The sequence below is a fragment of the Astatotilapia calliptera genome, chromosome 18 (genome assembly GCF_964374335.1).
Source record: "Astatotilapia calliptera chromosome 18, fAstCal68.1, whole genome shotgun sequence".
Classification (NCBI taxonomy): Eukaryota; Metazoa; Chordata; class Actinopteri; order Cichliformes; family Cichlidae; genus Astatotilapia; species Astatotilapia calliptera.
In genome coordinates, this window is record NC_137439.1 from 34,411,159 (window position 1) to 34,423,408 (window position 12,250).

At 39.5% G+C, this 12,250-nt stretch overlaps 1 protein-coding gene across 7 annotated transcripts; it reads right to left on the reverse strand.

The window, feature by feature from the left end:
* Window positions 1-1,677: 1,677 nt before the first annotated feature.
* On the reverse strand, window positions 1,678-8,034 carry LOC145421792 (uncharacterized). Of its 7 annotated transcripts, none has more exons than XR_013903160.1 (6): window positions 4,244-8,011; window positions 4,035-4,146; window positions 3,634-3,720; window positions 3,348-3,520; window positions 3,012-3,184; window positions 1,678-2,382 (listed from the first exon to the last, which is right to left on the reverse strand). XR_013903160.1 is itself a non-coding variant. In XM_080292586.1 (4 exons), the coding sequence occupies exons 1-4, from the start codon at window positions 7,296-7,298 to the stop codon at window positions 2,356-2,358; spliced, it is 360 nt and encodes a 119-aa protein (XP_080148712.1). In that variant the 5' UTR covers window positions 7,299-8,034; the 3' UTR covers window positions 1,678-2,355. The 7 variants fall into 7 exon arrangements, 2 of the variants coding, with proteins under 2 accessions (XP_080148712.1, XP_080148711.1); XR_013903162.1 differs by lacking the exon at window positions 1,678-2,382 and having other exon boundaries at window positions 2,968-3,184; window positions 4,244-4,482; window positions 7,226-8,003; XR_013903161.1 differs by lacking the exon at window positions 1,678-2,382 and having other exon boundaries at window positions 2,968-3,184; window positions 4,244-4,482; window positions 6,194-8,002.
* Between the last annotated feature and the right edge of the window lie 4,216 nt (window positions 8,035-12,250).

Below are 12,250 nucleotides of genomic sequence, written 5' to 3' on the forward strand. Positions count from 1 at the left end.
TTTTTTTGTTTTTTTTGACAGCAGTGGTTTTCATGTTTTCGCTGGAGGAAAACGTGTAATTGACTCCAAATTGTCCATGTAAATGAGTCCTATACACACACTAAGGTTAATTATGGAGTTCCACAGAATTCCACGTAAGGACCAATTCTGTTTACATTATACACTCTTCCTGTAGTCCAGTGGTTCCCAAACGTTTTTTGCTAGGGCCCCCTTTGTTTGACGAAAACAACACATCCTCCAACCGCACACGCCCATATTTTGCTCCACTGCGGTTTATTTCACACCTCAAACATTTAGTAAACAATTAAGCAAATGCAAGTAAACAGCAATAAATTACAGGTAGTAAGAAAATAAACTACTAACTCTTTTACACTGCGTTAACACCCACACAGGTTTTTTTAAAAACGCAGCTGTTTCTGTGTGTTTGGACCTTTCGTCCACGTAAACGTGTTTCAAATCACAGAAAACTGAGATTTTTTAAAACTTATTTTTTGCCTTTACGTGTGGAGTTTGTAACACAACATCAAAGGTATGCGCCTTTTATCACGTCACGCTGTGGCCACATTATTGTTTACATGAGATGAATTGCAGAATGGCAGATAGAGACAAAATACTGTTAATCTGACTGTCTGCAGGTTTTACACGCAGTTACTGTCCCTCCATTTACAAAGGCAGAGGCGTCACGGTGTCATTATTTTACTGTAGTTGTTTTTTCCTGTGTAATAATATTCAACATTGCTGTCAATACATTTTTCACTCCCTCTGCAAAATAGGTTCAAAAACATAAACAGCTGTAGGATCCTGTTTGTCCGGGATTTGAACCGAGGGAACAAATCATGGCAGGATCAGCCTGATGTTATTTGTATCCCGCTGTAACTTTACTGTATAAAGAGCAAACATCTCCAAAATGTCAGGAGTAGTTAGTCATTACAACAAGTGTTTGTGAAATAAAAATCACGAATGTGGGATCCTGTTTGTCCGTGATTTGAACAGCCCAGCGCTGCTCCCGACGAAGGGAAAACCAACCCTGCAGGGAGACCGACCTCGGCACCTGTGCAGGTGAAGCCAAAGGGAAGATTTGCTTCATTATATTTTCTAGTCTTTGGCTTAGAATGAAGTTGGTTTGGAAACATATTCAGCGACGCTTCATCTCCTGCTTTGCGTTTGTGTGGGCGCCCCAAAAACCTGTCCGTTATGCTAGCAGTGTCCAAGCATTCTTTTTGTCTTTTCTTTTCATACCGCGCCCCCCCTGCAATGGCTCTGCGCCCCCCTAGGTGGCGGGCCCCACACTTTGGGAACTTCTGCTCTAGTCAGTATCATTTGAAAGCATAGCATATATTTTCACTGCTATGCAGATGATCCCTGGCTTTTTCTATCCATGAACCCAGATAATACACACCAAGTTGTTAAATCGGAAGAATGTCTTAAAGACCTAGATATGACCTCTACTTTCCTGCTTCTCAATTCAGATAAAACAGGTTATTTGTACTTAGCCTGGATGGCATTACCTTACACACTAGTGTCAGAGGTGGGTCGAGTATCCAAAAATTGTACTCAAGTAAGAGTAGCATTACTTTAAAATATTATTACTCAAGTAAAAGTGAAAAGTAGTCGTCAACAAAGTTACTCAAGTAAGAGTAAAAAAGTACTTGGTGAAAAGACTACTCAAGTAGCGAGTAACTGTTTGAAATGTCCGATTTATTTTTTCAATAAATGTTACCAGACAAACAAAAATAAATAAATATACAAATTTTACTATTTTCAACAGGAATATATGTAAAAACATCAACAAAATAAGGCACAATGATTCTAATTTCCAGATTTCAGTTTTTCACAACATAAAGCTTTTTTCACCAATACCTGCAGTAAATAATATAAATATATAAACAGTGCAAACAATTTCCAGTGACAAGATATGCTGTAAACTTTATATTCATCTTTGCTCCAAATGGCACAGCAGCCTCAGAGAAAACAGAACGAGGCATCTTCATCATATGTACATACAAGGCAGCTCAGTTTACCATAAATTGTATAAGTGTGCATCTATTTCTGCATATTTAGCAAAAATGTGCCCTTTCTTCACTCAGTGAGGTGATGGTTAAGCTTCAGCAACAGTGAACAGGAGTCCAGCATGACTGAGAAGTCCTTCACAAGCTCCAGATGCATGAAGAGCTGTATTGACTTTGATCAACAGCTTCTTGATGTGAGGAACGCCATGCAATAGATCCACACCTCCAGTGAATGGACATGAAAGGTACCTCTCCAGCTCCCCTGCTTCTGGCTTTCCTGACACCATGGATCCATCATCTTCGTCGGTTAGGCCGCTGTCTGTGCTGGCCTCATCCAGCTCTGAGTCTAGGTGATGTCTGATGAAGTGGAGACCTGTGGAAAGATGTAAGGTTTTCAAAAGAATTAGGTCTGGTCAATACCCAGATAGCAAGGAAACATTGAAACAATGTTGAGTCAATATCAGGCTGTGTCATTGAATCAACGTTGAAGTGCGACGTTGACCTAACGTCACTCTTGCACCCTTTTTTAACGTTGAAACAACGTCAGGTTTTGATGTGGAATCAATGTTGAAACCTGACGTTGATTCAACGTTATATTTTCTAATACTGCTGACATTGAAACAATGTCAGATTCTGATATTGAAACACTGTTGAGCTATGGTGTTGATTTTCCACCTCTTTCGCACAGTTGCTTTTTATTAAAACAACAGTTAAATCATGACTGGAAATCTACCTCTCTTTATAGGTATTTTAACCAATACTAAACTACTGCATGTTTCCATCAATACTTAAACCACCTAAACACATAATTGTACTTATTCCTTAAATTGGACACCCTTTATAAAAAAAAACCAAATGTCTCACAATGTATCATGTCAATATTATTATCCTAAAATAAGAAAGCATTGCATGTGATGTAACAGAGAAAAAACTAAACAAAAAAAGGTCAATAGGCATGTTTCGTTTGCTAAATACTTTATTAAAAGACAGTTTCCTATTTACGTTTATATGATTCACAGAAGTTTGTAATTTTTTGCATGATGTGCGTCCTGCACCACCCAAACGATCTGGGGCGTATCGGAGCCATTTCTGCACTGCTTGTGCAAAGACAAACTCGGACATAGAGTTTGCCCCTAACTGCTGCGTCAGGCTCCAATCAAGGCAAAGCGTCTCACCTATAGACACATTTTAAGAGATGGAATTAGCGTGTCTCATGTCTTAAATGTGTATGCAAGTGCTTGTGTGTTTAATCAACAGGCCGTTGTTATGTATTTAAATCACATCTGACAGCTATTACACTTTATAGTTACAAAGTGTACATAACCTTTATATACTTACCATTGCCTTATTTGCCTCTTGTGATTGAAGAGCTGGCTCTGCATTGTTTAGCTCCTCAATGTTGTGCAAAGGCAAATCCAGAGGCAGTACCCCAGCATCTACCGATTCATTGCAGCCGGTATTGCGGATGGCTCTGACCTCCTCACGGAGTTCGTTAACAGCTCTCGTCAGGTCTGACAGAAAAAGATAATATTTTTTTAAGTATTTAAGAATACAGACAACTTGTCAAACGTTTCCTTGTGTCACACACAGATATGTACAAAGACACTAGACAGTATTTTATTACCTGGTACTTTCACTCGAGGGGCCTGGGGAAACCATTTTTTTGTGGGCTGCTCATCCTCTGAGTCACTATGTGTACAGGGGATTTGGTCTAAAGAAAAAAAGTTGAAAACGGTCATAAGTAATTACAAATGTGCTTTTGGAATATTTTTTCCTAAAGTTACAGTTTGATTTATAACAACACACACAGGAAACAGATGTGCAAGAAGGTACAGTATACACGGAATTTTTTGAAGTGCACAAGTGTACACGGCTTTGCATTTATAAAAAGTTTACAAGCTTCCACTTTTTGGACTATATTATGTGGTGATATTGCAGTATGCAAGCACCACAGATATGTATAAAAGACAAGATCATAAATTCTTAGCAATCAAAGATGTGTTTGTGAAATAAAAACAGTTTTACTTGTGCTTTCTCTTATGACTGGTCTGAGTTTCAGCTTCGGACTGAAGGTCAGACATATCACAGTGTTCACTTAGATATTTCTGAAGACTGCGTTCTGCTTCGTGAAATGTGTCTGGAAGTACAAACACAATGTATGGCCAGACATAAATTAGGACACGAAAAACTTGTTATTGTTACATTTATACAACACCAATCCAGATGATACCCACCATGGCTTATTAGAAGTCGGACTGGTGCATAGGTGAGCCATGTTGCACCAGGATGAACTCTCCTCTTTACTGCGTCGTGGATCCTGAATGTGTCTCACGGAGGATATGGAGGCCATGACAATTTCTCCCCATTTATCCATGATCTAGGGACTATTTCTGTACCACCAGTGCTAAACTGCACAATGCACCAGTCTTTCATTTTTATCTTTTTTTTAATTTGGAGTCCTTTTTTGCCCTGTCTAGGATAAACAGGAAACAGATAATTACAATATATTTCATAGTCACTACAAAACTTGATCTATTGATTGAACTAGTGCTGTATACACTACTAAGCTGCAGATGTTTGTTTGGAGCTAGCCTCCAAAAACTGGCCATACACTGTGTGATTTTTGGCCCATTTTGAGACGATTTTTCAGTCGCGCAACCGTTTTGGGGATCGGCCCGAGCTTTGCCTTAATCGTGTGTGCATCATGTAGTATACATGGGGTAACGAAAAGCAGTTACCACCTCACGACCAGCTCCCAATCATCAATCGTATGGTCACATGATAATCAAACCTGTTTGAAATCCTGTCGCCCCTCAACGCAGCCTCTCACACTGCACACGCACAAACACAGAACGTGAAAAGTGTTCGTGCAATATACCTTTCACGTTTGAAAAATATAATATCACGTTTGTACAATATAATATTAATATTGTAAGAACGTGATAATTATGTATTTTGTACTAACATGAAAAGTATATTGTTAGAACGAATAGTTATGTCTATAACTTCTGTTCCCTGAAGGAGAGGAACGAGGTGCATACATAAGTACGGGATATCACGCCCTCGCGTGTCCTGGCTGAAGAAACTGTTAAGATTCAAAATTGAGGAGGGAGAGTACAAACCACTCTTGGTCCAGTAGGTCTTTGGTCAAACAATGATTTTAATGACTACACACGTGTGGGAAGACAACTCTGTACGCAGACAGGAAGTAGTCTTCAACTTAATCAGAGCATGAACAGATATTTTATAGCATCAGGGTTTGTTTACTGACGCCCCTTCATGCGTCACCGGTACATTTTATACATAGATCAGATCAACACCAGAATGACTTTTCACCTAGAAAATCATCTTCTATTTTCATGGCTTGGTACTTTCCGTTCTCTCCTCTAAATCAATCTAACTAATGTGTGTGTATGTGTTGACCTCACATGCTCTTTGTGTCACCTCTTCACCTACTGTCTGTGTCTCGTCCTCAAATGCTCCTCAAAATAACCTACACTTAGACTCTGCTTTCGGTTTCAGTTCTGCAAAAGGCACACTCTGCAAACCTGCAACTTCCTGTCAGCCTGCAACTTAGTCTTTCTGAAAGACACACACTGTTTCAACATCTGAATGCAATATAAACTCCAGATTATATTATTAATGCAATGGTAATAATGACAATTATTTAACAATAGCAGTAAAATAATTTCCCTGCTCCACAAAACCTTTATTCACGCCTTTAAGGCAGATGACGTGTGATGACACGCGCACGGCCCCGCCTGCACATATAGCCGCTGTCATCACAGTCATCAGTTCGATAGCTGCTCTTCACCGAGCCAAACTGCTCAGTGGGCCCACCTTGTGTTGTACCTCGTTCCTCTCCTTCGGGGAACAGAAGTTATAGACATAACTATTCGTTCCCTTTCAGTCGATTCACTCGGTACAACACATAGGTATGGGACATATATACACGCCCCGCAGAGCAGCCACCGAACCGGAATCGGACCACCACATCCTTAGTGAGTGGTAGACCCAGCAGAAAGGACAGCATGAGCCACCGAAGGGACTGTAACGTCCAACCGATAAAACCGCACAAAAGTGTGCGATGATGCCCAACTAGCTGCCGCACAAATATCAGCCACAGGCACCCCTTTAAAAAGAGCCCATGAGGTTGCCATCCCCCTGGTGGAATGAGCTCTCACCATCATTCTCTCCATTATTTTGCAGACGTTGGATGTTAAAGCTGCTGGTCTGTAGTTTCCAGGCTTTGTCCTTCCCTGGTTTACGTATCGATATTATCACTGCCTCCTTCCAGCTTTGTGGCAACTTCCCTCCCTCCCAAACTCTATTAAACACTTCTTTTTATTTTATTTTATTTTATTTATTTATTTATTTATTTTAGAAAAAACACCTGTTGAGAAAGAAAAAAGAGAAAACAAGCAGAAGGAAACAAAGAGCAACAAAATAAACAACATCACGATGATCTATGCCAGGGGCGTCAAACTCAAGGCACACTTTAGGTCGGGGGCCAAACAAGATAAACATTTATTGAACACACTAAAACTGTTTTTTTTTAACATAAATATGAATAAAAACAGACAGGAATATAATTCCAGATTAAATAAACTTAAAAAAAACAACTTTAAATATCCTGTCAAAATTATGCAAGTTAGAATTATGAACATGCTGCCAAAACCCCCAGAAAAAGTAAATGAAAGCAAACACAAGGTTGGAGCCGCATGTAGACGGAGCTGGGCGTTGCTGCAGGAGTGGAGCTAATAAACTGTGCGGTCATTCAGTGTCGTGCTTTCCCTGAGTGCATCATTACACTGCAGCTGCATCTGAATCTGCACAGGTGCAGCTCAGCAAAGTGCGCTGACTTGGTTCAACATTACTTGGCAACAGGGGAAGTGAGGCAGGCTGCACTGGTGCATTTGTGACAGCTTGAAACGCCTTCACCGCATCATACATGTCCATGAACTGACAGGTTTCCTTGCTGAGCTCAAAAACTCTATTGAGAACTTTTATCCCGACTCAGCCAGCGGAGCTCTGCATGAAGGAATGTGGGCAAACTCTGAATCTATTTCCCACATAAAAGACTGAAACTGACGGTGACTTAAACTTTTAGCTCAGATAAAATGTACGGTCTGCGTCACGGTGACCATTACATGCTCCATTTTTAGGACCACACAGCCTTTCCTGGTGTGTGATGCGGTGATATGCTGATAACTCACCGGTACATTTCTCCTGCATCTTTACTCGCATCCTGCTGACTACTTTTTTCACCGCACAGCACCGGCGCTCCATCTGTTGTAAGTCCAACAAGTTTGTCCCAGGACAGTTTCACGTCGTTACACTTTGACATACGTTTTAAAAAATGTATTTTCCTGTCGTTGTCCCGTGCATCGATTTAATGTTCAATATTTCCTCTCCACGGATGAAGATGGCCAGCTGTGCAGTGTCCATCATGTCTACTTTCATCCACAGCAAGAGAGTATGGAGTGAAGTTTTTGCTTCTTTCACACAACTGTGTTCTTAAATCAGTGGCTGTCTCACAAACCCGATCAGCAATCGTATTTCTGCTCAGGCTCACATTTGCCTAAATCTGCGTTTTGTCTGGACGGAAGACGTCACACAGCTTCATCCTGCAGCTCTTCAGAGTGGTACCGGGCTCATTTGGCTCCTCTGCTACGATAAAACTTGCTTTCACAACAGCTTCACTTTGTGGTTTTGCTCTGATGACAAACGTCTGCTGAAATGTTAGATTCTACTTCCTGTAGTTTCTGCGTTTAGGTTTTTCAGCTTATCCTGACGTTTTGTCTCGTAGTGCCGTCTTAAACTAAATTCCTTACAGCCACATTAGCTCCACTAATAAGACGCACGGCTTTACCAGCATGTCTGTAAACATATATTCAGCCTCCCACTGGTGCTGAAAGGCTCTGCTTTCAGAATCAACTTTTCTCTCCACCATTGTGAGCGGCGAGCTTCGCAATAACAGATGTTTGACTTGATTACACGGGAATGTTCTCCGTTAGCCTAGGTTCAGCAAGGAGGCTGCAGCGCTGCATTATGGGATCTGTAGTTTGTATATTATTAGCGCCTCATATCGCCGGGCCATGCATAACAATAATAGTACATCTGTATAAAATGATCTCGCGGGCCGGATATAAATGTACGCCGGGCCGGATGTGGCCCGCGGGCCTTGACTTTGACACGTGCTCTAGAACAATTTTCTCAGGTAGGGAAATGAAGCAGCATCCGCAGACAGTCAGCAAGGCAGCTGCAGCAGAGACTAGTGGAATTTGCCAAAGTGAGGACGCAATCCCAAACATCATCTGACATAGAGAGATCCAACTCTTTTCTCCATGTGGATTTGAGGCCCTCGGAGAGAGCTGAAGTTGCACTGCATATTTTATTGTAAATGCAGAAGATACCTTTGCCTGATAGTTGCAAACAGTAAATTAGCATCTGGAGCTCTGGAAAGCTGGAGAGGTGGGATTGCAAGAAATGTCTGAGTTGCAAGTATCTAAAAATGTTAGTTTTGGGAAGAGCGTATTCTGCAGACATCAGCTCAAATGTTGCTTGTTTGTTGTGTATAATGAGATCTTTAAAGTAGATAATACCTGCTCTAAACCAATATATATAAACTTAGAAAGAATGTTCATTTTAATGGAATTAATTCGACTGACCAGAGTTGTGTTCAAGATTGACCACTGTAGTAAGCTGTTGGGAAGACCCTTTCCAGCCTATAGGCCGGCATGTTAGCTAAAATTTTGAAGTCAGCGATCAGGAGTAATTTGGCCTGTATGACGCACACTCTCCTGGATCCTTCCCCTTTTTAGAAATTCAAGTTATAGATGCATGGTACCAGGAAGTTGGCAAAGTGCCCTGTATGAACGACTCTGATAAATCTGAATGGAGTAAAGGTACGAGTAGGAGGTTCAGAGGTATAAATCTTCAGATAGTATTCCCTGAACATGTCATTAATTTTTTTTATGGTCAGTAACAAGCCCATCATCCGAGTTAATAGCAGTTATACATTGGCACGGCTTTAGATGCCTTATTTGGTTAGCTAAAAGTTTGCTGGATTTTTCCCCATGTACAAAAAATGTGCTCCTACTTTTTAAAAGTTGCCTCTCAGCGATATGAGTTGAAAGAAGTTCAAATTTAGTTTCAAGTTCAGTACATTTCCTGTAAACCTCAAGATCCTTAATGTGTGCATACTGATGATCCAAATCTTTTATTTTATCAGCCAAAATTTCTTTTAACTTTTCCCTCTTCATGTTAGCTGTATATGAAATGATCTGTCCTCAGAGGTAGGCTTTCATAAAGTCCCAAACTAAAGAGCTGTAAACATTTGGGGAGATGTTTGTTTCTAAAAAAAAAAAAAAAAAAGAACAAGTTAATTGGTTGTTCATAAATTCCAGAAAGGTATCATCTGACAGCAATGTTGAATTAAGGGGGCGTGATCTGATATTACTATGGCAAAGTATTCGCAGGCACTCATAAAACTAGTTAAATAATTATCCAAGAAAAAATATCATCCTAAAATTAGAAAAGGTGTGATGCACATTAGAGAACAAGGAATACTCACTATCAGTCCATCAGTCACATCAAGATTTTGCCATATATCTTTAACAACGTATGTAGAGAAGAAATAGTGAATGTGCAAGACTGATTTACTCAGACAGGTCAGTTTTAACGAGGCTCAGTCCAAAACAGGGTCTAACCAGCAACTGAGGTCCCTGAGTATCAAAGAGGTGTTTGAAAAACTTGTGATCATCAATGTTAGGAGCGTATACATTAACTAAAACTATCTGTATGTTATATAATCTCACTGAAACAATAACAAAACAACCTACCGATCTGAAACCTTGTTGCTGATGAGAATGGATACTCTTCTAGCCTTGGCCTCAAAACATGAATGGAACTACCAAGCTGTAAATTACCTGAACCTCTGACATGAGTTTCATGTTAAAAGGCAACAGAAGCATCGTCTTGCTTTATTTGTGCAAAATAATGATTGATTTGAATGATTTAATCCCTTAACATTCTGGGCAAATCTAAGGCACTGATCATACACGATGGTAATCTTGTATAAAGATTAAAATAAAGAAGGAATGCAAAAACAGAGTTTGTCATACAAGTGAAAAGAGGAATGAAAGAAGCCCAGTACAGAACATAGGATAACACCCTATGTGGATATGAGTTCTGTGGTGGAAAAAAGGCTTTCCAACAACACAAACCCCCTGATCCCTCCTGCTTCACCCCAATCACTGGACACCTACTGAAGAACGCAGCAGCAGCTCACCCATACAACATTTGTTCCTCCAAGAAAAAAACAACTTCCAGGTCAAAACTACTAACTCGGCTCTCACCCCGATCTGAAGTATGCACTGAAGCATTACTCAAAGATGTGGAGAAACCTTGCAAAGAAAAGTGACCAACAGCGCACTCTATTGGCATAAGCAGCTCAGTAAAGAAGAATGCATGAAAAATAAATAAATTAATGAATTAATTAATTTATTAATTACAAAAAAGACTAAAAACAAATAAAATAACATAAGAAATAGTAATAAAAATTAATAAATGAATAAATTAACTAAGTAGAAATGATCTACATGCCGGCAGTTGAGAACTCCCCTTCAGCACGCCTCCCTGATGATGAGCTCTTTCGTCTGAAACCTGTGAAGGCAGAGAATCACTGGTCATGGTCGGTCCGCCGCTTTTGGAAGAAGCTACAAAACTTTAAGGCTGACACTAGATTCTAGATCGCTGGATACTAGCTTCAAAGATTGGACAAATAAAGGATTACTTTATGTATGGTAATGGAGGAAGGTAGATTACTTAGTTTTGAAAAGATTAAAGAAAAATATTCATTAGGAACAGGATTTTCATAGATACCTACAGATGAGGCATTTTGTCAGCAAAAGGATAAAATCTAAGGCTGAATTAAGCAAACAGCTGTTGGACTTATTTGAAAGGATCTCTATCTTTATTTGTATAATGGGTTATAAAACATGAAATCACACTTGACCCTATGTATCAAAACAAAATGGGAAATGGAGGGAGGAATAGATATAATGGAGGAAGAGTGGACAACAATATGCACATATCAATGGAAATGTAGCCGCTCACAGAGCTGGAGGGAATTTGGTTGGAAAAGCCTGATAAAATATTTTATTACACCTCACCAAAAATCTCACTATGAAGGTAACCCTCCCGTTTGCTGGAGAAAATGTGGAAACACAAATGCAAATCATTATCATATTTCTGGGACTGTCATGTTATTAAAACGTATTGGAAGGGAATACATGCAACAAGAGATATTTGGACGTTATTTACATTTAGAAAGTAAAACTTTATTTTTTGGACTCATGCCAGAAAGATGGACAAAGAACGATAAATATTTGTTTAATATTTTATTGGTGGCAGGCAAAAAAGCCCTCACAAAAACTGGCGTTCATGTGAGAGCCCAACTATGAACATGTGGATGGATGTCACACTGGACAGGATGGAGAAAATGACAGCGGATGTGAACTACGAGACGGACCTGTGTGTATCACACTGGAAGAAATAGATGGAATAACACGGAGGCCAGATTCTGACTTTGTTAACATTAGATAATATATTATTTATATTACTGGTAATTAAATCTCACTCCCTAAGTGTTTATGTTTTTTTCTTATTATTTTCTTCTTTTTTTCTGCTTTTGTGTGGATGTTTTTGTTGTTGAAAAAAAACCACATGTAGATGGATATCTAATTATTGAAGCTGATGCACATGATACTGTACAGTGATTCCTAAATGTCAATAACAATTATATTTTTTAAAAAGAAAAAAGCCTGACACTTCTACATCAAAACAGGGCCATACATTCTGGTGTTAGGAAATGGATGCACTCTTCATTCTGCAGTTTAGCAGCAGAAATCAGTCAAGCAGTCATTAACTCCAGCGGTCATCACATCCCTTGGTCCCTTAATGAATCAAACTCTTGTAGTGTTACCTTAGAGAACCACTGCTAGCTGGCTTTGTTGTTCCCAATTATTACAAGAAAGATTCAAGATTCAAGAGCTTTATTGTCAATACAGCAGTATACACAGTATAGAGTGTACTGAAATGCTGTTTCACCCCAAACCCCCCCACGGTGCATTTATAAGTATATAAAAGATATACTAGGAATTACAAATAAATAACATGCTAAATTTCAGTAAAATTAAGGGATAAAAAGGTACTAATTACTAACTATACAATACTAT

Excerpts from the sequence above, each read along its gene's own strand:
- LOC145421792 (XM_080292585.1), bottom strand. The coding sequence starts at position 7,298 with ATGGAGCGCCGGTGCTGTGCGGTGAAAAAAGTAGTCAGCAGGATGCGA. Across the intron at positions 3,721-7,225 it reads GATGCAGGAGAAATGTACCG|ACCAAATCCCCTGTACACAT; the intron begins GTGAGTTATCAG and ends TTTTTTCTTTAG. Across the intron at positions 3,185-3,347 it reads AAGAGGCAAATAAGGCAATG|GTGAGACGCTTTGCCTTGAT; the intron begins GTAAGTATATAA and ends ATGTGTCTATAG.